Genomic DNA, 27,878 nt, shown 5'->3' on the forward strand with positions numbered 1-27,878 from the left:
CTGAAGCCAACCCGGATAGCATCGTGGCTTAGCACCACTTTCTAACATGGTTAGTGAGAAGCCGAGGTGTGTCCTGTAAACTTGACCCTTCCGCCAACTTCCGAACAAACCTCAGCTTAGTATGTGTGATCTTGGTTTGTCCTTTGTGCAAAGCCATCATTTGGCTGAGTTTGGGCAATGATCTTACCCCATAAACCACTGTTCCACAACCTGAACAACTTGAAGAGGAACATCTGTGAATTAACCTATTAGATTATAGATAATCTATTAGATCAATAGATTAACCTATTTGACCAAAAGTAGTATTTAATTTACAGATAGTCTGAATTCTCACAAATGGTTAATTCAAAGCCTCAGCTTATCTTGGTTTGTACTTTGTGCAAAGCCATCATTTGGCTGAGGTTGGGCAAATCATCCTGTCGCATAAACCAGTGTTTCTCAACCTGAACAACTTGAAGAGGAACATCTATGAATTATATTAATTTAACAGATTAGATTAACCTATTCAACTAAAAGTAGCATTTGATTTACAGATAGTTTGAATTCCCACAAACGGTTAATTCAAAGCCCGTGGTTTTCTTTAAACAATCAGCAGAGATGTCAGCGTTTGAGACTTACCAGAATTCTGCTCTACTCAATTTTGAAAGCAAAGCAAGTCTCTACAGATACCTCTATTTATCATCCTTTGGCAGTTCGTATCACTGGGAACTTTTTCTGGAGACTGCTGGTACTGATAATGTAAGGGCTTGAGTTTCTATTTTCACAGTCTCCCTACTGAAAGCTATACATATATTTTTTTTACAAGCAAATTCAGTCCATCTTATCAGTTTTTCCCCTTCCCATCATGATCAGTTGTGCTTGCATTCAGGCATGGTCTTAAATCTTTGCAGAATGCAAAACAAGGAGAATAGGTCCATATAGGAAAAGAAAAACATGAAAAAGAACTTCTAAACACCTAGCAACACCTCATGGCCTCATCTTGATACAGAAGAATTTACTGACATTTAAATGTTTAGAAATCTCTTGCATTTAAAATGCTGCTATCTTCACTGGGTTCTGAATGCTTGGTTTGAAATGCAGTTGTTACTGACATGGCAGAAGCCAAAATCTCTTCCCTCCATCCCTGAGACATATTTTATACAGACACAATATTTCATCACAAAATATAAAGATGTATTAAGAAACCAAACAGCAACGTTCAAAATGTCATAAAATGAAGAGCATGAATTAAAATCAGGGCAGTTAGTGAAAGCACAACTAATGAACACAAGAGCTCATTTTACAAAGGCACTGAAGGAAAGCTACTAACTTCATTAATCCATTTGAAACTTCTTATCAAAACCTTTTCTTAGATTAAGTTTTTATACCACAACACTGCTCTTATTCCATCATAATCCCAGGAAATATAAAAAAACATGCTCAAGATAGGGTCTAGATCAGGGTTCCTCAACCTCAGCAATGTTAAGATGGGTGGACTTCAACTGCCAGAATTCCCCAGCCAGCATGGCTGGCTGGGGAATTCTGGGTTGCTGAGCTTGAGGAACCCTGGTCTAGATGATTATTTGATACGTAACTTGAATTTCAAGGCAAAGAGACTAGTTCCCTGCTTTTTGCTTCTGTAGCTGAATATCTAGTATCACATATTGGAAATGGTTCCAATCTAGACTCATTACAGTTAATTTAATAAAAAACTCTCCATTTTAAAAATGTCTATAGAATAAAAGAGCTTTCATTCTGTTAGATGTGGATCCTTCAAGTTGCACACTAGCTTGATCTAACACATTGCCGTCTTGTAATTTTAACTGAACAGCAAAAGTGTTAGTTTCAGGGTCTGCAACAATAAATACTGTACATATAAGGTTTTTTTGCAGTGTGTGTAAGGGGTGGGAGAGAGGGGAGGATATGAATTTTAGCCTATCCCAGCTTAAATGTCTCTGTTTATTGAAGTACCACTTTTCTGGGGTACACATTTCATTAATTAAGGCTTAATTAATTAAGGCACAAATTGTGCAAATGCCATTGAGGCATTTATGACTCAGAATAGCTCCAACCCGTTGATTCAAGGTGCAGAAGCAGCTGATCACAGTAGACTGGAGTACGATGTTTGTGTACAACTGCTTCTATTTCCTTTGCCAAAATGTCTGGGTAGAGAATGCCTCCTTCTTTCAAAGTATCTGCAAAAGAGAAGTTGCTAGAGTTATGAAAATGGCCTTCATTTGCTGTTCTTTTTCCAAAACGCAGGTTCATTCCCAACAGAAAGGGCACGCAGTTCTTCCAAAACCATTTCAGAACACCAGTGAGTCATAATTATTTTGTGGAAGTGTGCCATTAGGAAGTTTGATGTGATTACCAACATAGATAGAAATGACCATCCTTCTAACACGTGTTAAGAAAGGCTTGTTATGATGAAACTGTAATATGGTTTCCTAACCTTTGTACATTTCTACACGAGATTAAACCAATGAAATGATATCAAGGAAACCATCTTCCATTGTATGAAAAAGCCAATCTCCCACCCACCCCCCAAGCATACAGAAAGACACAGATGTGTATGTTCCTTGCCTCTTTCAGATGCTTTTCCTCTGCTTTGGTTAAACGGAAGCCCTATACCAGCTCAAGGCGACATAATAATTTCTCACAAGCGTTTCAGATATTTCACAAAACATCCTGACACAGTAAAGAAACTCCTCTTTTGTGTGCTACGTTGGACTGCAGCACCAGAAAGTAGGTGCTTCACTGTATTTGATTAGCATCACCATTTCCTTTAATATGTGGGAGGGGGCTGTATCCTCTTTATTTTGAAAGCTGTCTTGGGAAGACTACACGCTTAAAAGGCATGAAAAGCAAGAAATGGATTAACTAAATTTTATTTTAAAATCCTGGAAAATAATTGCTTCTTGGACAGCATGATTACCTAAAACAGCAGACTGGATGTTTTGGTCAGGATCATCCAGGTGAACTAGCAGTTCTTGATAGAGAACCTCAATGTTGGTTTTCAGAAGGGCTTTTGTCTCAGGGTAATTTACGCATTTGAACCAACTGGTCAAGGCGTTGGCAGCTGCCAAACGAACATCATGCGCAACGTCGTCCAGACGCTTCAAGAGTTCTGAAAAAGAAACTGCCGCGTAACTGCCTGGGCTTCATGAACATGGCAATTCCATCCCAGTTTATTGGCAAGAAATTGCTTCCCACCATAGCAGTACAAAGGAATAAAATATCTTTAAAGTTTCTTGCCTTAATTTACTTGGGTTTTAATTCTTTCATTTTCTAAAACTGCTTAACTTAAAAAAAAAAAGAAAAAAAAGAAAAGAAAAAGATTATGCCACCTACCATAATTCTTGGTTGAAAAGTGGTTTCTTGACCCAGCTTTAACAGAATCATTTTCTGTTGATACGTTACATTTCTAGCATATATATGAAGTAGTAGCTGCTTTTCCTCGTATGATCCTTCATACATAGGAAGTTAAATCAAAAATCCCTGTGTTATCAAACGCTACAGTGGATGCCACAGAAGTAGATTACTTGATACGTTTGGCTCTGATAACCCCAGGCATTCTCTCCATTTAGCCTCTCCTACATTTTGTTGTTACTTCCTCCACAATTCAGCAAACCAGAAGGAAAAAAACTCATCAAGGAACCGGACTGGCTCTAAATCTGTGTTTTTCAAACTTGGCTACGTTTAGATGTCTGGACTTCCACTCACAGCTGGCTGGGGAATTCTGGGAGTTGAAGTCCACCCATCTTAAAGTTGCCAAGTTTGAAAAACAAGCAAGTTGCTCTAAATGGTCAGGTTCTCATTCTAGGGAAAAGCAAAAAAAAACCCACCTCCATCTCTGCCATTTATCCCTGTAAGATACCTGGATAAATTTTGCTGAGTTCAGACTGTTTTGTGCAGCTGTCTAAAAAAGTTCTGACGATTTGGCAAGACATCAAACGGGTCATTTTGGAGTCTTCCTCCAGCGTCACAATGATCTGAGGCATCAGGGCATCTTCAACATTTCGCAGCTGAAAGCAAGAAAAGAAATCACCAGATTTAGGAAAAGGACCTGCGGTAAGTAATCGGCATTTGGTGTTCGACTTATCATCTCACATCAAATCTATTATAGAGAGAACTCATCAGATCCAGCTAAAAGTTAGAATTGGGGGAAATGTTAACAGGCAGATATTTAAAGAGAAGCGTCCTTCCAGCAGTCATCTAACTGTGGTTTTATTTCTATTATATATTTGTGAATGGGCAAGAGTGGCAAAGTGTGGCAGGATATACGTTTATAGGTTCCTTGTTCTTGTTTTAACCACTATTCGGTAAAAAGTTCCTTGTTTTCACGGGAGGGGAAGAGATTTGCTAAGGGAACAGGAAACAAAATGGAGGAGTGTGCAAATTGGCTAACTTGTTCCTGATTTTTACTTGGAAGTTTATTGCATTGGGTGTCCCCCCCGCTTTTTTTCCTTCTAGTTTGTTTAATAGCTGTAGAAAGTTCAACTGTGAAATTACAAGGCAAGGTCAAGAGCACTGCACGGCCCCAAGAGGGACTTCAAATTATGTCTCTTAGATTGCAGCAATCGGGTGCTGCAAGATGACGACTTTGAAGCAGAGAGTTTTAAACACAGTTTGCAATATTGTCGTCGGAATGAAAGACAGAAATAAAATTCCAATAAATACAGCCGAGGTCTTTGGTGTGCCTAAAGCAACTCTCGGGGTCCCAGGCACACGCCTTATGGTCCAGGACGTTTCTGTTTTTCGGAAGAGCCGCCATTTTTTTCTGAAAGCAAGAATGTATTCCTTTCAGCAGATCTCTTTTGTAAACGAAGGAAGCTAATTTAATGAGCCTCTTACCCATTGCCCATTAGACATATTTGGAAAGGGTGACCCATTTGTTCAAGTCAGCATTTCTTTATTACTCCAGAAGATGGTGCTCATGTCCAAATTTCCGTTCAATATCCCACCTCAGTCTTGTCTTGCAAACATTTATTTGCAATCAAATTTATACCTGCCTTTCTCCTTCCTCTTGCCTCCCACCCATCTATATCCTTCCTGCTTTGTGTTAAAATTGATTCCAACTTCTGAGTAAGAAACAGAAAATTTGCATCTAATGGAAAACCAAAGCCCGTGTACACCTCGTGGGGATTCTGTGCCTAATCTTCCAATGATTTAGCCTGACAGTTAAGTCAATATTATTGTCTTGGCTGTAAGCAGCCACAATATCCAAATCTAAACAGCAACACTAAGTTCTTCTACCACAGACCACCCAAATCATGAAGGAGAAATGCAGAGTGTTTTGCCCCTGCACATACGTTCCACTGGAGATGAAGGATTGGAGAAACCGTTTCAATAGCAGCTATTTGCAAACCTAGTCTCTCTTCGGACTTGTCCAACCTTCTTTTATGGCAATCAAAAAACAAACAAAAAACAAAAAAAACCCATAAAGAACACTGTCAAGTGTTTGATCTTTGCTTGCTGACACTGCCTTAAACAATCAGGATCTTTTATCTGGGATTTCAGAACCGTGATGGTGGATAGGAAGCTGGTGTGTACCCATTCTGAAAAACCCCATGTGCTCAGAGACTGGGACATAGCCTTAGATTGATTTGAAGATCAATGTCCTGGATTAAGAATACGCTGGGCATTTTCAAAGCCTAAAGGGGAGAAACTCTCCAGAAAGAATCCTAAGGAGTGAGTTTGCCAATAACTTTTTAAAACCTTAAAGTTTAACCAGGCTGTCTTGAAGTTTGCCTACTGCCAATCACATTTTGTCCTTTGAATCTGGATCTCCGAGCAGTCCACTTCTGTTGTTAAAAGATTGTTCTCAGCTGTTTTGTGTGTTTTAAAATACTAGAATTTTCAGAGGATTTAACTGAACAAGATGTGTATCAGTCAGCCTAATGGTTTGGACTCATTTCCCAAGACATTGAAAAGTGAGAGCAGGTTGACTTCTCGCTGAACAATTGGATAGAACCAGCATTTGCCTTTGAAGTTAAAAGGAGATTAGAAGCTTGCATTAAAAAAAAATGCTCACATTTCAAACAAACTCCCCCACTCAGCCCAACACATCTGGAGGGTTTCAGACTGGGGGAGTTAAGGCACCATTATTTTCTTGCTGGCTCACTGCTGACTCCTACCTATAGCACAGCTTTTATTTTCGGGCAGAATCACAGTCTAACCTCACCTTTCTAAGCACTGTTTTGGCAAGAATAGCAACTATTTTAATTTAATTTCATAAGCTCACATGCTGCCCGGTTCACTGTAGATTCCAGGGGGCTTATATCCAGCACAAAGAAATACAAATTAAAAGCAGTCACAATAACCTAAAACCTCATCTCAGCCCTAGACCACCAACCCCCGCTTGGCACCTGCTTTAAATGCTGCCCCCTGCACTGAAGGCCTTTTGGAAGCGCACGGTTTTAATGCTCCTCTGGAACAACAGTAGGACAAGGCCCAAAGTCACCAGGCAGGGAGGGAATGGCCGATCAGACCGAGGGAGCCATAACCACAAAAGCCTGCTTCTGGGCCCCCTCTCCCTTCACAGCCTGAAGCTGGGGGCTCTGCAGCATCCCCTCCCAGCTAGAATATTCTACCTGGAGCACTTCAGACCAAAGCACAGAGGGCTGTAACCTGCATTTCTGGGTGACAATATTCCTGCCTGGGTTTTCACTGGGACTGACAGGATGTGGTGTTCGGGGGGATGCTTTACCTCTTCTGGAGAAAGGAGTTCACTGTAAATCAGAGCCCAGAGGCAAGCTACAGCCGTGGTGCGGATGGCAGCTGCTGTTCTTCCAGCTTGCCACTGAAGATTAGGAGACAGGATGTCTTTTATCACAATCTCAAGGTAGTTACAGAACTGCCTGGAGCCAAAAACAAAGAGGAGCCAAATAAAAAGCTTTGTGCAAACGTGCTGGAATGACTGGGAGGATGAAAAGGCACATTTTTAGACTTGAAAACAAGATAGCCCGAACAGGAAGAACCGTGCATGAACAAGGGGGGGGGAGCCTAATTGATGACAGGGTATGTTAACAATATTTCATTACTTCACATTTCTTTCGAGGGGAAATAAGTGGACTTTGTGTAAGCAACATTTCATGAAGAGCAGGAGAAGGAAGGGACCTGTTCCCTGTCCTCTTCCTAGGCCCCTTACTCTCAGGTTGAACCCACCCCAGGTTAACCTGAAGAAGTTTCTGCGTAGAAGTATCTAACTGGAGAGGTCCCAGGGCTGCCTGCAGCAAACGATACTTTTGAATGGGAAAGGAAGGCAAGATTATTAATTATACGGAGTGCAATCACATTAATGGCATTTACTAAACCTGTCGTGAGACAAACAGAAGTAAATCAATTTAATTTTTGTTTTGAGCTTGCCTATATTTGGCAGTGTGACCACCACGTGCCGCTTAAAGGCAAGCCTGACTGGCCTCCCCCACCTGACCCAAACGTGCCTCTCTGTAAAAGACAAAAATGCATTTGCTGCAGGTGAAGTGCACTTCTGATGAACCAACAAAACTTGCAGAGTTTCCTGTGGGACATGAATCAAGAAGCAGCAGACTCTTTCAAATGTTCCAAAGAAAATGAGGACAGACTTGTTCTTATTGTGCCCTTAGTCTCAGAAGGAATGTTTAGAGAAAATTCCAAATATGGAGATAATAAATATAGCATTTGAAGTTGAACAATACCAATGTTCAACTGACCAAATTAAACCGGATGTTCTTTCTTGCTCCATGGATGACAACATCCCTATTTTCCTAGGACACAAGGTCGCTATTCAGATCCTCTCTCCCCACTCCATCCCCACAGGATAATTTCACCCTTGATCACAGGAAAAAACGCTGAAGTCAATACTCAGCCAGTGGGGATGATGTAATCAATCTCCTTATTTTGACAGGAGTTTGTATGAGACACATTATTTATTCAATATACAGAATATCTAATTTCTAAAATAGTCACAGGAATATATGTAAATAATTTATATGCAAGTTTGCTCAAGTCTTTAAAGTTCTTTGAGCATCCCCATTTTTAAACTGCTACCTTTGGTTAAATAAGGCGGCTTTTCAAAGATCAAGCTGTGTTCATTTTGAACTGATTTTGATCTCGATTACGAATTGATTTCTTGCCTGCCATTTGGTTAAGAACCCAATCAGACATTACCTGGAGGAATGATTTGGCTTGTCTTCTGCTACCCAAGTGTGGTGTGACTGGCTGTTTTTTTGGACTCTGGCGGGAAATTAATGTGAAGTAAGCAATTGGCCATGATGGTGCCCTTTTTGTAAGGGGGTCCACAGCATGCTTGTACACGAAATGTGTCCACTGGCTCACAAAGTTGGGGACCCCTGTTGTATATGCTTTTTCCTCCAGCAGGTGGCATGTAAGAACCGGCTGCCAAAAGGCTGACAGCTTTTACTCAATAAAATCATAGCATCAAGGCCAGCCGGGCCCAGTGCTTTGCTCCCGGAATGGCTCACTGAATGCCTCTCAGAAGTCACTGATCTGTATGTTTGGTGAAAAACATTATGGACAAAATGAAGACTTTGCAGAGGATAGATATTAGAACAGTTGGCTTATTTCCTGTATTCTTTTATAAAATCTGTTCTACACTGATTACTTTCCAGCGCTGACTTCTGGGACATGTTACAACTCTTGGTGGAAACCTTCTGGAATTAGTGATGTGTTTTCAAGCACCCTGGAAATATTGCAAGGATATTCGGTGCAAAGAATTAATTCAACTTCCTTGCTGTCCAATGTAGAGGAATACAGAGATGGCCTTGAAGAAGGAGTTGAACACCAGCTTAACCTGGAAAGGGATGAGTGAGCAAGAAAGAAACTCAAGATTGCCTTGCCTTGATTCTCTTTAGTATTGTAGTTCCAGGATTCATTGTGGTGTCTGTTTCCTGACTTGGCCTATTGTGAAGGGCTGACATCCAATGGCCCTACTTGCTCTCTAGGTCTAATGTACATAAAGTTGTTTAATTTGGGAGGCTAAATGTTATCAGCAGTACATTTCACAAAGTCCCTTCCTGCCCTCCTTATTATATGCTTGTATGATTTTTGCATACCTTTCCCCCTCATTTGGGCAAAGTTTCCATCTGCTGAGGGAACCTTATATTCTCTAATAAGGTCCTTGTTCCTGTTCATTAACCATGATGCTGATCTGCATTTTGACGTCCCTCTCCTAATCTGCATTATCTAACATGTATTTGCCCTTAACTAAAGCTTGTTCTTTAAAAAAAAAAATTCCAACCACAAATGAATGGCTGATCCTTTTAGTTAGTTGAGAATACTTAGGATTTTGAATTTAAATACATTTAAGATTCACCTGGGTTGTGGCAGCTTCCTGAAGCAGCTATTTGTATTGGCTGCTTGGCCAAGGACAAGCGGTAGTGTACGGCCCATACGATGTAAGGGATTTTTTTTTTTTGAGCAGGCTACGACAATATATTCATATTCTTTTTCCTATATGGCATGCAAAATGCAGATACACAAAACAATGTATAACAATGCGAGTTTTTAGCCAGAGAGCTACGGAGCAAAGAGCGACTGCACTTTGCCATCTCCTCAAAGAACCACCACACAGACTGTCATGTAATCAGCCTGAACCAACTTTTCAAAAGGACTATTTTATTGCATTCATCATTATTATTTTTATTCGCTGTTAAAAATTATGGAGCTGTTTCTTCTTTCAAGTGATTTCCAACTCCTGTTGGGCTTCAAGGTGGTCTAGGCTAAATGACCCACGGGATGCTCGCATTTTTGGTAAGGGCTTATTTTAATCCCTTAAATAAAATGTGTCAAAACCACAAAAGGTGGGCTTTAGCAGAGCCCCTTACTCCCCTGCCTTGGAATGTCTTCCAGGAAGGTGAAGAACATTTAAAAGCATGCCCTTTTTAATATTTCTGAAGCAAAATGGGAACAGCACTGGCAAATGGTCCAACAAAATGAGAGGTCTGTTCAGGAGCTGTTTTAACAAGCAGCATTGGAACCTGTTAGCTTGGACCTTTAACACAGGTACCTCCCAACTGCTGCCAGGTAATATGGCCTATTGTATGGCTCAAAGAAAATGCAGACCTGTTTAAAAAGATGCAGTTCAAACATGGTGATCTGGCTACTACTCAAAATGAAATTTAAATGGCACCTTTCTTCTCTTTGCTAGGGACCTGGAATGGATCCAGTATTAGTAACTATTGATAAAGCAAGGTTACTCAGCTTGCAACAAGAAAGCGGGGGGGGGGGAATGAACGATGGCCTTCTCTTCAAAAACAGCTTGCCTTCGATGCAGCCCACCCACAACTTTAAACTGTTAGGTTTCAAAAACAGAAGACAGAGGAATTCTTTACATGTGAGTTTATAAAATAAACGGAAGGACAAAACGAGAGGAGCAGCAAAGCTACAACCTTCAAGGTAGTGCTCGAAAATACAAGACAGCAGATTTTGGAAATTCCACTGGAACACCAAATAAGACCCAGAAAGAGCCTTTGCCACAACTTTCATGTGTCATAACCTTCATTTTAAAGAAGTAATGACTGTTTTGTTGTATCTAAAGGAAAAGGGTAGCCATCTGGCCCTAAACCAGTGCTCATTTGATTTGTGGAAATGTTCTGAAGCCATGCTGATTTAAAGCAAATAAGATATAACTCTATTTCAAGAAAATAGAGGGGAGGGAAGGTCTGTTCCTCCTAATAAAATTTGTAATCTACACTGGTCCTATTTAAGCTGAGACTCAACTTTCCCAGTTAATATCATGGGGATTTTTGTTTTATAATTATTTTTCTAGGTCCGAAGAAATCTGTTCTATGCTCTTTCATCCTTAGGGCCAGCAAGGTGATTCCAACTGATCAGGGCAGTGTTTCTCAACCTTAGCAACTTTAAGATGAGTGGACTTCAACTCCTTTACTCTCTTAACTGGAATCCAAAATCCCAAAAGAAATCAAGGCACCAGCCCCCGTGCCTCCCAAACCACCTGAGGCTGCAGAGGTTAGGGTTATAATGCAAGAACAGCTGCTTGCCAAGAGATTAGACAGGCTCTGAGATTTGCTTCTGGCTCCAGCCCAAGTGCGTGGAGATTCACCTAAATGTCCAAATCTTGACAGAGGGCTGGGAGCAGAAGAGTATCTTCTGAAAATGCTTCCCCCATTTTTTGTCTTTCCCCAGAGCCAAATCCAGCCTATTTCAGATTTATCTCCCTTTGCCTCCCCCCACCAATGCCTCATCCCACATCCAGTACACAACTGAATTTGTTGCCAGAAAGAAATTGCGTCTCCTTATGGCATAAGATAGCAACATGTGGGTGCCTTGTGCGGTGAGGAGTTTCAAACAAGGGGCAGAGCTCTTCAGCCAAAGCAGATTGAGAGCACCTCTGCTTTCTTTGATTTAAGCCAAACTCTAGAGGAAATGTTTCTGAAGAGAAAATCCCCCTTCTGAAAGCTGAAAATTTTAAGAGCCCCTTTTCTACATAAAAAGCTTCTAGGCTTGCATAATCGCAGACAGAGTTCTAAAACCATAAACACAAGTTGGGTGGTAAAATCAACATAAGCAGAGGTCTGTTGACAAGCTTTGGCCTGTGGCTCTGGATATTTCTACTTCTGTACTCTCATTAAGCCAACCCGTTCTTTTGGTATAATTTTCATGTTTCTATTAGGGTGCTTTATTAGCCTCCTTCAACTGGGTCTTTATCCTGTCTACTAGACGACTGTTATAATTGTGAGACAACCAAACTACCTCTGGTTTTTAGACCTCAGATGCAAAGTCCAATGGGGTAGAATATCTAAAGGACATGAAATCAGACTTACCCTTTTGAATTGACCGTCTCGTTTGGTTTCTGAAGCAACTGGGATAAAATAGAAAATAGCTTCAGGCGCATCCGAGGGTCCCTGGAAGTCTGAAGGCACGTTTTAAGAATGAAAACAAAATCCTTAAGAACGTCGGCAATCACAGGGCCTAGGAAGATAAGTGGAATCAGTGGCTTTCTTACCAGCTGAAATTAGCATCTGAAAGAAGCAAACCTCTACAGTATTTATTTATTTAGACTTGGAACAAAAAACTTGAAGAGGGAAAGAGGCAAGATAGAGGTGGAGTCCATTTTGGCAATCATATCTCAGTTTAATAAGCTGAATGATGAACAAACCTCTGGATGTGCAGCCCTACTGGGACTACTATGTTTTCCCATTTCATCTGGAATCGAACATTTTAGCAAATGGCTTCAGAACAAGCCAGGTCCTTCAAACCTGCCTTCACATCACTTGTTCAGTGGATTCCAGAGCAGAGAAGTTCATCCTCTGCCTGGTTCCAATCTTACCTGAGTGAGTGGCAATTACATCCAGTTGCAGTAGTTCTGGTGAGTAGCAGCTCCAGTGATCATGAGTTAAGGACACCCATTCCATTAGTTGAGACATGTGCTGCTTGTACAAGCCAGTAACACGCTGTATGTGCTGCACCTCAGCCAACGCATTCATTGCATCCTCTAACTGTTGGATGGGGGTAGAGACAGGAAGAATTGAAGAACGAATTGAATAGATGGATAGATGGATCGACACAGACATTGGGGCTGTGCAGTGCTTTGGATGTGAAAGGGAAAAGGCTTTTGGAGCATGCCAGGTGCTCTTGTAGCATCTGCTGGTAGTTCCTTAAAGCAGCCGCATCTTTTCCTGGGCTTCTATGGCTGCTGCGCTGCAATCCTGGGAAAGCACATATTTGCATAATGGATTTGGCCATAGGCGCAACTTGCACATCCACCTGCACTCTGAAGCACCTCTTCCCCCTTCAGATCCAAAGCACTGTCCACATACATATAGATTTGTCAGCCCCAATCAGGTAGACCAGAACAGGAAATCAACTCTACAGGAAGGCTAAAATTACGTTTATCGAGATTGGCTAGAATAACAGAATCTTGCAAATCTGATTATGCTGGACCTCCTCTCTCGTTGCTCTGGACTTAAAAAAATGTTTCAGCCCCTTCTGAGGGGCTTTTTCAGTGGCCATTTTTGCTAACGACCAATTCCTCAGCTTTAGAGGCACAGAGCCTGGGTCATGCAATCGAGTCTTCTTTATTTTCTGCACCTCCCTGATGGGCTGATACTGCATCTTCTCCCAATATGGCTCCCTGGTAAAATCCAGTGGCCTGTGGAATGACTATGTAGTCTCACTATCTGTGCTGCCCAACTGTCATTCCATATGAGCCTCTTGATCACAACCGAATTGCCTTTCTATTGCCTTTCTCCTCCTGCTGCTCTTAGTAATAATTTCTGGATCTGCCTGGGCAAAACCACACTGTCCATCCTCTCTGTTGTGCAGTTTTGTGTTGGGACAATAAGCTGGCTGGGGAATTCTGGGAGTTGAAGTCCACACGTCTTAAAGTTGCCAAGGTTGAGAAACACTGCTCTAGACTGTTAACGCACTGCTGGGTTACTAGCATCTAATCTTATAGAATATTATACATTTCTTTAAATGATTTGAACTAGAAACTTACATTTGACGGATTAAAACACACTCCTCTTTCTCTCTGAAGAGGCTTAACAAGAAAACTATTCTTGTTAAAAATATTGGAAAAATATTGGACTACTGCAGTGTGCTCTACATGGGGCTACCCTTGAAGAACATTCAGAAGCTTCAGCTGGTACAGAATGCAGCTGCCCGGGTTGTAAATAGTGTTGGCTATTCGGCACATGTAACACCACTGCTTTGGGAGCTGCACTGGTTGCCGGTGTGTTTCCGGGTGCAATTCAAGGTGCCGGTCGTCACTTATAAAGCCCTTCATGGCCTGGGACCGGGCTACTTTAGGGACCATCTTTGCCTAGTTGTTTCTACCCGTCCAATCCAATCCGGGAGGTTGGGCATGCTCCGGGTCCCATCAGCCAAGGAATGTCGGCTGGCGGGGACCAGGAGATGTGCCTTTTCTGCTGTGGCGCCTGCCCTCTGGAACATCCTCTCTCCTGAGATTAGGATGGCCCCAATGCTTTTGCCTTTTCGGAAGGCCTTGAAGACCTGGCTTTAGGCCCAGGCCTGGGGGCCTGAGCGTGTGAAGGGCCCCGTTTCATGGTTGTGCTGATACCGACAGTTTTTAAAGACCTCTTGTCTGCATTTGTATTATATTTAATGTTTGTACTGTTTTTAATGTTGATTGTTTTAATTGTTGTTAGCCACTCAGAGTCACTGGTCTGAGATGGGCGGCTATATAAATTGAATGAACGAACAAAAACGTATAATTCAAAGCACCCCCCCCAACTTTCCAGCACTAAGAAAAACATACCATTAACCCCCCAAAGACAACATAATGATGGCAAACAAAATGCAAGGTAATGAAGGAAAAGAAAATAGGAGCTGCTCGTGGTACTAATAAATGTATCGGTCCTCTGCACCAAACAAATGAATCTTTCTGTTCTTTCAGGTGAATGTCTATTTGAATGCTGTTAGCAATTTAGGACTTGCCTAATTGGCTTCCTTTTCTTTAAAACATATCTATCCAGGAATTTATTTATTTTTTTTAAAAATCAGTATCCCAAGACTGAATGCTTAGATTCTCTTGTTCTTGGGCAAGTCTAGGCATCCTGATTCCACAAATCAAAGTATTCTTCTGAGCTTTTTGTGCATAAAATACTATAACACTAACCTGCATTCAATTTACAGTTTTAAACTTAAGTTTTAAAATTATTACTTTGGGGGGGAAATTGCCTGTCAGTGGCAAAGGGCTGTAAATGTCAGCGTAGTTTATCGTGCCTAGAAGCAACTGAACAGGAAGCCAAATAGCCATTAAACGAAGGGGTGAGTCTGGCAACAAAGTTTGCGTAGGCCACCAAAGAGATGTATGAAAAGATGGCAGCCTGATTTATTTGGAATTTGACTGGAGAAGAAAGTGATTTACAGTTGCATGATAAGTCATAAAAAAAAAAGGGGGAGAGCCATTATCAGAAGGATCTCAGGCGGTGGCCTCTGATTTTAAAGGATGCCTAAAACATTTTAAAGCTTAGCACAGGGGTGGAGGTGAAAAGGGCAGCTACTGAAGAAAATACTGCTGTACCACATCCAAAGACTTAGTCTGGAAAGGAATAAGACCTTGAAAGGCCATAAGTGGGATCAAAATACCACTAAAACTGCAGCTGATTTGCTTATGATTTTGTAAGCGTGATACACCTACATTGTTTTGGTGGACAAAATACTCAGGGACTAGCTCTTACTTTGAGATGCTGCTTTGGTTTGTGCTATGACCACCCCTCCTCTGGGTCAGTTTTGGGGGTAACTTTTGAAATCCTGCCGTAAGACGTGATCCCAGGGCGTAATTAGTACTGATAACGACTCCGTTCTTGATGTTCAGCTTTTTATCTGACAGCTTACAGGAATGCCAAAGCTCAGGGATAAAATGTATGCTTTGCATGAAGAAAAAAAAAATTAATTCCATGCATAGCATCCCTGTTGCAAAAATGTCAGAGAGCCAGATCCTGCCAAGGACATGTTGTAATAACAGTGTTATTAGCCACTGTCCGCTAGGCAAGATCACTGGATCACTGATCTGACTTATTAGAAGATTTATGGTTTATAGGAAACACTTTATACGGGCAGGTATAGGAGGTGGACTGAGGTTAACCAACCCTGTACTTTGTGCATCTATGAGGTTTTTTTTTAAATAGCCTCTGTTAGTCAATTCTGGAATTGTGAAAAAGTGTCGATTAACATCCCAGCTTGTTCCAGGTGTCGAATCACATTCTGCTTAATGCGACAAAAGAGCCGAACAGCAGGTAGTCAGGGTTGTTACCTTTACATGTAAACGTCCAGCACTTGGTATTGCCATGATGGTCACCAAAACCTTGGTGAGTTGGAGGCTTATTTCTTTGCAGTCTTCCTGGCACAGCTCAATGAGAGCTTCCACACAGCAAAGCAGCTGCTCTAAATAAGAGACCTGCCAAAACACCAAAAAGAAGTGATTTTTCCACCCTTCCCAGAAGACCTTGGAATTACTTTCACTTCGCTTTGCTCTGGTTTAGTCAAGCAATCTGGTGTGGGCTGTTTCCCATGAACATACTTGGCCATGAAAACTCACTTGCCTCTTCTTCCCCCATCTCCAAAGGAACATACCAACAACGTACCTGCAGATGTCAAAGCACCTGTCACACCTACAAAGAGCTCCCCTGGACACAAGCATTACAAAAAATTTAATTCTTTTTCTTAATGGACCAAATCCCACAAGATCCCCTAAACCTTATGAGATGTTAGTGTTCTCACGTAAGGTTTGGGGATGACATTGTAACATCTCCCAAGATCTGGAGATCTCATAAAATACAGGCATCACAAGATGATGGTTCCCACACCTTGAAAAGTGGCTGACCTCTGACTGTGCTACTAAGTATTGAAATAGTTGATCCCAATGGGAGTATACAGGTCAAACTCAGTGTCAGAAATGCTGCCCCCAAACTGGCTGGGCATTCGTCGTGCAGAATTCCCCAAAGGGGGAAAAGGTCCTCTGGATCTCAACACGATTCACTTGGACTGTGTGTGGATCTGAAGCCAAAGGCGCTAACTTGGAGGAGATGTCCATGGACTGAAAAGATGCTGGTGCATGTTTAGTTGCAGGTTATTGGGGGTTCTCCTCACCTCTTCAGTCCGTTGACTGACTTCAGGGCTGCAGAGCGCGTTACCAAGGGGCACCAAGTGAGGTTGCAAAACTTTCCGGGAAGAGCCTTGGATAACTGCCGCCAGGATCATAAGGTAAGACGCCATCGGTGCTCTTTCGAGATCAGACAGGATTAATTTCAGAGAGACTGCTGGGCTGACAAAGGCTCCAATCAGTTTTGCTGCTTTCACACACTGTTAAAAAAAAAGAAAAAAAAGAGGAACCCATGCATATACAAAAGCTGACCATGTTATAAGATGCTAAAGACCAAATGAACTCTGGTGCTCTTTTTTAAAAAAAGAATGGAGGATGACAACTGTTTTCTGTTTTCTCATGCTTCAGAAATTGCCTTGCAGGGCCTTCTGCTCCTTCCCTCATTCACAATTCCATGCACGAGGAGACGGTTTCATTCAGGTGTACCAAGAAAGCTCAAAATGAGCTTCTTTCAGCACAACTTCTCAAACTTCCCCAAGTATTAATGGAACTTCTCTGTCCCTGTCAGGCAGAGGCCCTCACAGGATTTACGGTATCCCTTTCACACAGCTGTTCCTCTGCCAGCTTTGAAGAAACAAAGAAAAGATTCTCCCTTAAGATGATTGTTTATGGGCTCTAAATTTTGCTTGGAGAAATGTGCCTTATTTCCTTCTCTTTCAAAGAGGAAGAGAAATGGTGGAGCAGCCGAAGATTGAACAACAGGGAAGAGGTCTCTTTCTTCTGGCTGTTAACAAGGGTCTCAAAGAACGTGCATCTTAGGCACCTGCGTCTTGGATCCTGGTTTGATAGGATCAATAATCCTGACCACAGCTCACAGTTAAGCCAATTGTTATGTGACAGGAATAGGGGAAGTTGTCTTATAGGGAGTGAATCTCAGCATTGTCCCCACTGACCTGAAGAGTTCTCCAAGGATTCAGAGAGGAATTTTTTTTTGCTAGTTCCTACCTGGAGATGCTTAGGAGTCGAATAAACAGAATATAGAACTCAAGCTTAAAACTTTGGCCTCTTCTTACCTATAACGGTCAACAGATGCCTCCAAGAATGGCCTCCAGTGACATAATTCTGCGATTGTTAGTCTCACATCGTTTCTGCTGACAGATACAATGTCTCCAGAAAGCTATGAGCCTGTCCTAAGGACTAATCATTGACAGCCTTTTCTGAAATCCCATATGGATCATGAAAATCCACATTCATCTTTTTTCCAGAAGTGAATGGCTGCTAGATTCCCTGACAGTCCACTTAACCGTTTACAATTCAGTAAGAATTGTATTCTTACTGAATACAATTTATTCAGTATCATTGAACCATTATCACCATATCATATCAACCATATCAACCATTATCACCATTTACCATGTTAGGAAATGGAAAAATGGGTCCTCTCTTTCTTTGGGTTTTGCTCTTTTCTCCCTAGAGCAGTGTTGTCCAAACTTGGCCACTTTAAGATGGGTGGACTTCAACTCCCAGAATTCCCCAGCCAGCATGGCTGGCTGGGGAATTCTGGGAGTTGAAGTCCACCCATCTTAAAGTGGCCAAGTTTGGACAACACTGCCCTAGAGCAATCCCCCTCTTACTACCAATAAATATTGTGAAACAAAAATATACCGTTATTAAAATTGAGGTTTCATTTTAAAATACGAATATGTATTTTGTGGCAAATAAGAAAAGGAACCCATGTTTCTTCTACATAGGCAAGGAAACCAGCAGGCTGGGAGCATGTAAACTTCCTGGTTCTGAATCTTCATCAGAGCTATCGCCAGGAATACACATGCCTTAATACTGTGGGAGGATTATAGGCAGAGAAGGAGAAAGAGATAATATGGTGAAATTAACTAGAAAGGTTGTGAACTACACATAACTTGCAAATGGAATTTATCCCCCAAAGGCATTTACACTTTAATCTCCTGCTTATGATTTTTAAGAGGCTCTTAATGCTCTACCTTGGCCAGCACCACAGGTGAAGCACAATTTGTACAATCTCATCACGGATCGGTACAATAATCAAACAGAAATACACTTTGCTTAACAGTGCCCGTATGAAGTTTCTCATATGCTTTGACCCAGCAAGGATGATTAAAAAAATTAACCCCACTGTGGATCAGCCCCCATGCATTCTAAAAGCAGGTGGGGAAAAGGGGGCATGTGGAATTTGGATCCAGGAGGTTTTACTATCAGTCATACTGATAATGCGGGATGGAAAATTCTCTGAAAGGGAAAAAACTCAAGAAAAAAGTTGGTTCCACACCTTTTTGTTCCTGCTTCTGTGCATAATATATGATAAAATTAATAATCACATCATGATGGGCACCATAATCAGTGTTAAATATTATGTTGGGCTGGTACTGGGGAAATCTAGCTTCAGCCTGCCCAGCGGCATGGAAACTTGGCAGGTGACTTTGGCCAGCAACTCTCTTTCAGCCCAGCCTCTCCTCCCAGGTAACTGTATGAAAAATGGGAGAAGCGTGGGTTTTGCATGCCCCCCGCCCCAGTTCCTGAAGGAAAGGGATGGGGTGGGATATAGATCTAACAACCAGGCAAATAAAAAACAATTTCTCTTCCTCAGGGATGTTTGTCTCTCCAGTGAACATATTTATGCATTTTATTTGGGCATGGAAAATTTAGGCATACAATATTTCAGTACTACTAGTTTTCCACTTAAAATCTAAATAACATAAGGAAGTGCATGTCATTGGATTGTCATGTCTTAAAATCCTTTGCATTTATTTAAATGTAACCTTTAAACTACTCTAAATATGGTTTACTGCATTCTCTTTCACCGAAGAACTATTTAGTTATTTAAACAAGTCATAGGGCATGCCAAATGTCACCATTTGTTTGTTATATATACTTGCTAAGTCAAATCTCTATCAGCTTTAGGGTAGCAGAACATCCTTTCCCTAGCACAGCAGATTTGAAAGGGGCAAACTTACATTGCTAACCACGCTACTTTCCTCATCGGAACACACACGGTACAATGTCCGCAGGAGGAGTTCCATGTGCTGTGTGATGTGGTCCTCTGCATGCTGTAACAATATAAACAGGAGCTGAGAAGCCTTTATTCTGGTTCCTTTGACCCAGTCAGTTATATCATGGCAGAGGCCTGGAAGTATTTTGAAGATGTTTCTGGTTACCAGCTCTCGACATCCCAGTTCTGGACGAGTTACTAAGTGAAAAAGAAAAGATGAGAGAATTCAGGGTGAGATGATGGCATGTAAAAATATGTCAAGCTCTTCTAATGTTCTTGATTTTACATCTGAACAGGAGGGAGGTAACTGGGTAACCAGTACAAAAGATTGGGGATATTACATGCCAATGAATTCCTGCCCCCACAGTTCACCCTAAAATGTAGATACCAGTTTAAAACCAGTTAACAAAAAATCAGTTTTTACAGGCCCAAGGATGAAATATACTAATTTAATCAGTTGAAAACTGTTACACAAGGAGTTTCATCAATTACTATATCTGAAGTTTTTGCTTTCTTTTTAATTGTTTTTATTGTTCTGTTTCACTGATATTTCATCAAACATTTTCATTTGTTCCTACTACTCTACACCACTATGGAGATTCTCTTTCTCTCTCTCTCTCTTATAGATACACATGTTTCATTACATGAAAGATGCACATTTTGGAAGTGAAAATAAATGAAGTTTTAATACTAGTAGTGTTTTTGGTAAAATGATGTTGCCTGAAGAAAGAAGATGATCTAAGAAAAAAAGCCTTGGAGCATCTGACCGTCTTGCCCATGGCTCTCTGCTTGTGTGGCTATACTTTTTTTTTTTTTTAATGAAGCAAAAGGTAAAACAGGATACAAAAACGCAGGAGTGTTTGTGAAGCACCTACTTAAAGGAAAGACTCTTCAAAGGCACTCTGAGCTATGATTTCTTTTTGTCATGGAAGAAAGCATTCGGATTACAGAAATTGACAGCCAACAACAAAGAGGTCAAAGACAGAAATCTTGCTGAGAAGGTGAAGACGGAGAATGGCGTCTTATTTGACCAGAGGCGCTGTTTTTTTCAAATGATTTTGACTGGCCCTTTTCAACAGTTCCCTTCATTTCTAATGCACAAATGCAGCTATTTCATTGCATATCTCCCTGCTGTCAAAAGCTTCTCTCTCTCCACCTTTCCTTAACATGTCTGCACCCACAGCCTAAGGCAATGATTTTTCCCTCCCCCTTTTCCATAGAAAGTCAGTCTTTTGTTAGGATGGCTCTGAGTTCTTTCTTTCCTTCTCCCCTGACCTGCAATCTCTGTCAAACAGAGATCAAAGAACAAAAAGGCAGAAGTGTCAGGTTCATTAGCTTGAAGCTAGAAGGACTGGGGTGAAAGAGAATCCTTAGTGGAGAAGCAGGGGACGGGGAAGGAAACTGACAGGTGTGCCTTTTAGAGGTAAAGGAGTTCACTCTTCCCAAACCATTAAACAAGCAGCAGATATTAAAATATGTTGTTTATAGGCAGATGTTGGAAAATCAAACTGGAACTGAAGGTCAGAAAAATTAGCTCAAATGACATCAATAGGCAAGTTAAGTTTGACTTTCTGTGCACTCCAGTGAATTTTTTTTTTTTTTTTGCACTGGCACTAAAACAAGTAAAATGGAAGATGAATGGGTATTCTTAATATGGGTAAAGCATCTGACTTTGAGCTTCACTTCTGAACTTCCCCATGCAACTTCAAAGCCATAAACTAGACAATAAGTGAACACAAACACACTCTCACATCCAATTCTGTGCATCCTCTGGCTGCATGAGAAATTATGTGAAATGGAATCCTAATGCCTCCATCCTCCCTTAGAGGACTTTGTCTTTCTCCAGTTACATACCTTATCCTAAAAAGTCACACATCAAAACCTTGGAGAAATAGCTTGCAAAAAAAAAAAAAAAAAAATCAATTTGCACTGTGAGCACTGTACACTATACTCACATTCTGGAGGATAATAAGAAGGCACAGCATAAAAATCAAGTTTATCCTTAATATCTTCTTCATTTTCTTTTTCCCACTGCAACCCAACTTTCTTCCAGTAAGTTAAAGCCAGCTCCCTAAACATAAAGCAAAATAATCACAAATATTGTCAATTCTATGCAAAATACACATATTTAAAAAGAGGTTGCTTATGAAATTGGATCTGCAACATTTTTTTTAAAAAAAAACCCACTCCTTGGAGGTAATGTCTAACTAAAGCTCGATTCCTAAACATTATGACATGTGAAGCATATCAAGTAATAGTTTGAATATCTGAATAAACCCAAATGGATTAATCAGCAGACATGGATTTTCATATTGGCTGCTGTCAATTCAAATACCACATTTATCAGAAGAAAACAAGAGTTCATCCATTCAGCTGAGTTGACCAGTTCACTTGAATGTGGAATGGGGTCATGTAATTCTCCAATATATATTTCCCCAGCAATGGTCTGCAACACCTGCCCTCCCTCCCCTCTACATGTCTGCAAATCGGAAGCCTTTGGTTATACAAGAATGCTTCTTCACAACCACACAGGTTTTCTGATGGTATAGAAGTTTCCATGTGGAAATGTTTCCTCTTTGTCAATGTTTGTTAGACTAGGCATTTAATGACATTTAATGCCAGGTGTGCCCAGCTCTTTGCTCAATGTAAGAGCTCTAACGTCTGCATATGAGTTTAATTTCATATACATATCAGCCAATCTGGTCATGCTAAGAATTCTGGGAGTTGCTGTCCAAGACCTTCATAAAAAACGCTGGTGTACGGGTGTGTTTGCAGAGGTGGTCAATGATATCAAAATGGCAGATGCAACAGAGCAATCAAAGTCTCACCCCTTTTTACATGCTTGCAATGTGATACGTGTAGAAAAGGGGTGGGACTTCAACTGCCCAGTTGCACTCAACACTTGGACATCCCTGACCATCCCCGTGGACATCCCTGCTAGTGCAAACTATGCAGTCTGAATTTGACTTACTTATTCTCATGCATTTCATCAGTCAGGCCACTGAGTAAGAGAGGGATTAACTTATGAAAATACGAATAGCGATCCCGCAGGTGCAACAGCCATTCCCCAACAACACTAATAACAGCCTCTCTGACCTGAACAAAAAGACAAGGGGGGAGAAACCTGTATCATGTATTCAACTTGCAATTTCAGCCAAATCAAACTAATGATCTTGTAGCAAAAGACACTGACTTTACAAAAACATGTACAGCCACTCCTCATTTAGTGGCTACCTCATTTAATGACAGTAATAATTAAAAAATCATTTTCCGACCAAAGCAGGCATTTACTACCAAATTTTGTGCACTTGACAACAAAAGCCTTCAGTATGAAGCTGATTAAGATCTGGTCAGTTTCAAGCAGCTGGGGGAGGGTTCTAATCAACTAATTAATGTCACAGCTGACCTTGTTAACTTGTGGATAGCTTTTTAGACAAGTGCGAAAAGCAGCTCAGGAAGAGATAGCTTGTTTAAGCAATCTCTCTGCCCTGTGAGGAGGCAAAAAAGGGAAAAAAAACCCAGGTCAGGCACATGACACTGTACCAGAGAACTTTATCTAAATGAGATGGCAGGAACCAGTGATCTTTGCTGCATGTCTCTCTCTCTCTGTGTCACATGTTTGCTCAGCAACCATTTTGCTTCCGATTTAAGGGATGGACTGTGGTCACTAAACAAGGAGAGGGTGTACTGAGAGTAGAATTGTCAGATCAGTTAGGGCTGTGCAGAGGGTCAAATAATTCAGAAAAGGTGTTTTAGAGTGTGCAGGAACATGAATGGGACATGTGTCCAAGGAGTAGCATCTGATATGACTGCTTTAAAAAGTTGCTGGCAGGCTTGTTTGCTCTTTGAAGCCCTTATCTGAAATCTGAAGCTGTGCACCACTATATTTGCCAGCTCTACAATCTATGGATTCTTTACTCAGGAAATGCAAATGCTTCTTGGCTGGCTTACCAAAAGAAAACGAAAGAGCTCTAAACATCACATGCACTATCTCTAACGAAGAACTAGATTGCTCAAATCTTTGCGGACCGACATGCCATTGTGGCCAACTACTGATTCCAAGCACACTTCTCTCTGTAATCAAAGAAAAGCCATTCAAGAATTTAAGGCTCGTTACAAAATTAATGGCCCAAATCTTACCTGTGGAATGTCATCAAAACACCGCTGGGCTAGATGAGAAAGCACATCATCCAGAGATTTCACATTGCCAAATTGTATCACAGCTCCTGTGGCATGAATGACAGCGACCCGGACCTTGTAGTGTTGATGGGAAATTGCTTGCATTAAGGGATTGATCAAGCTTTCAGACTGCATGTGAAAATGATCTGGAAGGTGGAAATGTTTTAGTTACATAACAGCTGTGACTGGAAATGCTAAAGAAGAGCCTGCTAAATGCCAGGGTAGGGGGAAGACAGCTGTTATAACTACTTTAGAGTTTGGTCTACAAATTGTTCTAAGCCATACTTGCTTCTAACTAAGCTGCTACAACAGACTTGAAATAAGGATGACCTTAAACTGCTCTAAATCTACTAAATGCTTCTCCAAATGGGGTGCACTTGTGATGTACTGAGTTGTAACTGCTATGCTCCTCCAACAGCATGGCCATTGGTCACTAGAAGATTATACAGAACGCATCTGGAGGCCTTAATTTGAAGAAGACTGTAGCATAGCTTGCCCTTGATTTTCCACCCTTCCCCTTAGTGAGGAAGATTAAGACAGTCTTCCCCAACCCAAGTCACCCTTCTCAATGCTGGCAGGAGTGCTGGGGGTCCACTTTCCATCCTCCAAATCAGATGGGGGATTCAGGAAGCTCCAGCAAACATGCAGCTGGTGCTTTGGAGAGTTGCAACACCTACATATAGAGAGCCAGTTTGGTGTAGTGGTGAAGGTGCTGACCTGGAAACCAGGAGATGGCGAGTTCTAGGCCTCCCTTTGGCATCAAAGCTGTCTGGGTGATTTTGGGCTGGTCCCTCTCTCTCAGCCCAACCCACCTCACAGGGTTGTTGTGGTGGGGAAAATAGGAGGAGGCAGGAGTATTAGGTGTGTTCACCATCTTGAGTTGAAAGATAGATAGATAGATAGATGTATATATGTATATTATTTATTTATTTAGCAAATTTATATAGCCACCCATCTCACCAAAGCGACTCTGGGTGGCATGCAACAATCAGATAAAAAGACAGAAAACCAACAGAAAAAATATAAAAAACCATATTAATAAAAAACCAAAAATGCAAACCATAGAGGAAAGGAGAATAAAAATGGCCCTCTCAGTAACGGAGCCATCTAAGCAGGTCTCCGGTTCACTGGGAGTCCCAGACCCGATCCGTTCACCAGGTCTTGAGGGCCTTTCAGAATAGCAAAAGGGATGGCGCTAATCTAATCTCGGAAGGAAGGATATTCCATAAGGGAGGCACCACAGCAGAGAAGGCATGTCTCCTGGGACCCACCGCATGCAAGTCCCTAGCTCAGTGTTGTCCAAACTTGGCCGCTTTAAGATGAGCGGACGTCAACTCCCAGAATTCCCCAGCCAGCATGGGGAATTCTGGGAGTTGAAGTCCGCTCATCTTAAAGCGGCCAAGTTTGGACAACGCTGCCCTAGCTGATGGTATCCGCAGCATGCCTTCTCTGTGAGACCTGATGGGGCAAGCTGATATAACAGGGAGAGGCAGTCCCTCAGTTAGCCCAGTCCCATGCCATGAAGGGCTTTAAAGGTTAAAACCGGCACCATGAATTGGATCCGGAAGCAAACGGGCAACCAACGCAACTCAATATTTGTGCCTTCAAGGCAGCCTCGACTCCTGGCCAATGCCAGGACAAATCCCTACTGTTTTCTTGGCAAGATTTTGAGAAGCATTCTTCTTTTTCCTAGAGATCAGAGAGTGTGTGACAGGCCCAAGGTCACCCAGCTGGCTTCACTAAGGCTGGATGAGAACTCAGTCTCCCATTTCTAGCCTGGTGTCTTAACCCCTGCACCAAACTGGTTCTCTCTATATCATACATACATACATACATACATATACATAGACCTTTATATACTAATTTATATACTACATATTGACCTATATGTACATAATATTATAGTTACCCTCTGGGGGAGATGGGGGGCATATAAATTTAATAAATAAATAATTTTTTTAGTGTGTGCGTGTGTAATATAAATTGACACATGAGCGCGCGCACACACACACACATATAAAAGATAAAAGGCAGGATAAAATCTAATCATCGTCATCATCATCATCTCCAAGGGAAGGCCGGCATCTTCCAGGGAGTTGGGGGTCCCTCTCCCCGATCCCCGCCCCTCCAGCAGGGTCCCCGGGCATTCTCCGAGGGCCGGGGAGCACCGCTCCCGCCGGGCTCCGGACGCGGGAAGCACCTGGCAGGGCGGCAGCGGCGGCGGCGGCGGCCTGGCAGCCCTCGCGCTTGGCCGGCGGGAAGGGGTCGAGCAGGGCGCCGCGCAGGACGCGCACCGTCTCGGGCAGGTAGGGCGCCAGGGCGCGCCCGTCGCAACGGCGCAGCAGGTCGGTGAGCAGCTGCAGCAGCCCGAGGCGCAGCTCCTCGCAGGCCTCGCCGTCGCCGCGGGGCAGGCCGAGCCGCTGGGCCAGCGCCGGCATCAGCACGGGCAGCGCCTCGGCCGGGTGCGCGCCCTGGCCCAGCCCGTGGCGGAGCAGCTCCAGCGCCAGCTCGCGGCACCGCTCGGCCGGGTCGGCCACCAGGCAGCGCGCCAACGGCCGCAGCAGCGCCTGCCCGAAGACCTCCCGCAGCGCGGGCGGCGACGGCGGCCGCTCCACCAGCAAGGCCCGCAGCGCGCCCAGCGCCCGCAGCCGCGCCGGCCGCGCCTCCTCCTGCAGGCCGCCCAGGTGCCGTGAGACTGCCTGGCTGAGCTCGGCCGCCGACACGCCGCGGCCTTCTTCTCCCGGCTCGGCCATGCTGTCCGGCCGCGTTGCTAGGAGACGAGGCCGCCGGGGCCCGTTGCTGAGCTCCCGCGCGGCGCTTCGCGGCAGTCGCCGCGCTTGACGGCCGCGCTTGACGGCGGGGCCGGAAGTCCAGGCGAGCTTTTCCCGCAGGCTTCCTGTACGGGGAACTTCAACTCCCAGAATTCTCCAGCGCGGCTGGGAATTCTGGGAGGTGACAATTGTATATACTCTATATTTCTATCCCCGGAATTTGCTCCTCAATTTTGACCTTGCAATAAGACACTGATAAGGTTGCTCACAGGGAGGCAGACAGTTTAACCAACATGCTATGCTCAAATCCAGTGGGCGAAGCACCGCCAGATTCAAGAAGCCGTTTGCAAAAGTGCCTCCTTCCATCCTGCTTTTTTGGCATGTTGGAATGACATTTTTTTTCTAAAAATTGTAATCCTTAGCATACTGCCTACTTGGATGACTCTTCTTTGGCATATCTACTGTTGCAAAACAAACATTTTAAAAAAACCTTTAGTAATATTACGGTGTATATAAACATAAACAGATACATTCATTTTCCTGCTTTGAGAAGTACATCAAAACGATGTGCTTATTTTATTATTATTTAGTCTTATTATAATTCTTTAATGTTATTGAAAACAAAGGTATATTTTCAGAAAAAATGTATTACCTATGAATAAATGACTGAGGTCATGCAATTATGCAGGGATTCGCTTAACGGCGCAGCAGAACTGATGTCATAAGTCCAGTGCGGTCAGGTGACATTTCACTTAAGGACCGCATTGCTTAGCGATGGAGTTGCCGGTCCCAACTGTGGTTGGTAAGTGAGGGCTACTTGTAATGACCAGCTTCCTACGTTTGGATAAATCAGTCTTTCCCAACTGGGATATTCTATAGATGCGTGCGTTTCAACTTCTAGCATTCTCCCATCGAGAGGTTGCTGGATCAGGGAGCTACCTCTCATCTCGGGGAAACCCTAAAATTGCCACTACAACTCCAACCTCATCACAGTATCTGTTTGCCACATTTGTGGCCCTCGCCCCCCTTAAGGACGCCCCTCCCGAACCTCACACCCTTCCCTAAGAAGTGAACATTTTTGTACAGTTGGGTGTTGGTTTTTCCTACTGACACTTTTTAAAAAATATTTTTTATTGGAAATGTTTAATGTAGTAAAATATACAAAGCAAAGAAGAACAAAAATAGAAAATAAGAAATAGAGAAATAAGGAAGAAAAGGAAAAAAAAGAAAAACATGCAGTTGTGCCTTCTGCCCTTCTTTCTATTGAGTAATTATCATTTTAAACTTTTCCCCAACCTCCTTATCTCATTTTTATTCCCCCAAATCCCCAAATCATCCATTCATTTTTATCTTCTTTCAGCAAAAAAGGCCATATAAGGGTTCCAGTCTTTTA

The 27,878-nt window shown here is 42.4% G+C and overlaps 1 protein-coding gene across 2 annotated transcripts; it reads right to left on the minus strand.

The window, feature by feature from the left end:
* Positions 1 to 1,159: 1,159 nt before the first annotated feature.
* DNAAF5 (dynein axonemal assembly factor 5) lies at positions 1,160 to 26,570 on the minus strand. 2 transcript variants are annotated; one of them, XM_088148044.1, is made up of 13 exons: positions 25,915 to 26,570; positions 23,676 to 23,860; positions 22,507 to 22,631; positions 21,491 to 21,606; positions 19,501 to 19,733; positions 16,558 to 16,770; positions 15,722 to 15,865; positions 12,272 to 12,440; positions 11,766 to 11,913; positions 6,689 to 6,839; positions 3,857 to 4,004; positions 2,915 to 3,106; positions 1,160 to 2,174 (listed from the first exon to the last, which is right to left on the minus strand). In XM_088148044.1, exons 1-13 carry the CDS (start codon positions 26,465 to 26,467, stop codon positions 2,029 to 2,031), a joined length of 2,523 nt encoding a protein of 840 aa, XP_088004170.1. In that variant the 5' UTR covers positions 26,468 to 26,570; the 3' UTR covers positions 1,160 to 2,028. The 2 variants fall into 2 exon arrangements, with proteins under 2 accessions (XP_088004170.1, XP_015743229.2); XM_015887743.3 differs by lacking the exon at positions 25,915 to 26,570 and adding an exon at positions 24,432 to 25,044.
* Between the last annotated feature and the right edge of the window lie 1,308 nt (positions 26,571 to 27,878).

This window comes from Python bivittatus, unplaced genomic scaffold, assembly GCF_059951505.1.
Source record: "Python bivittatus isolate LINGU-HERP-01145 unplaced genomic scaffold, Pbiv_v1 ctg000560_np1212, whole genome shotgun sequence".
Classification (NCBI taxonomy): domain Eukaryota; kingdom Metazoa; phylum Chordata; class Lepidosauria; order Squamata; family Pythonidae; genus Python; species Python bivittatus.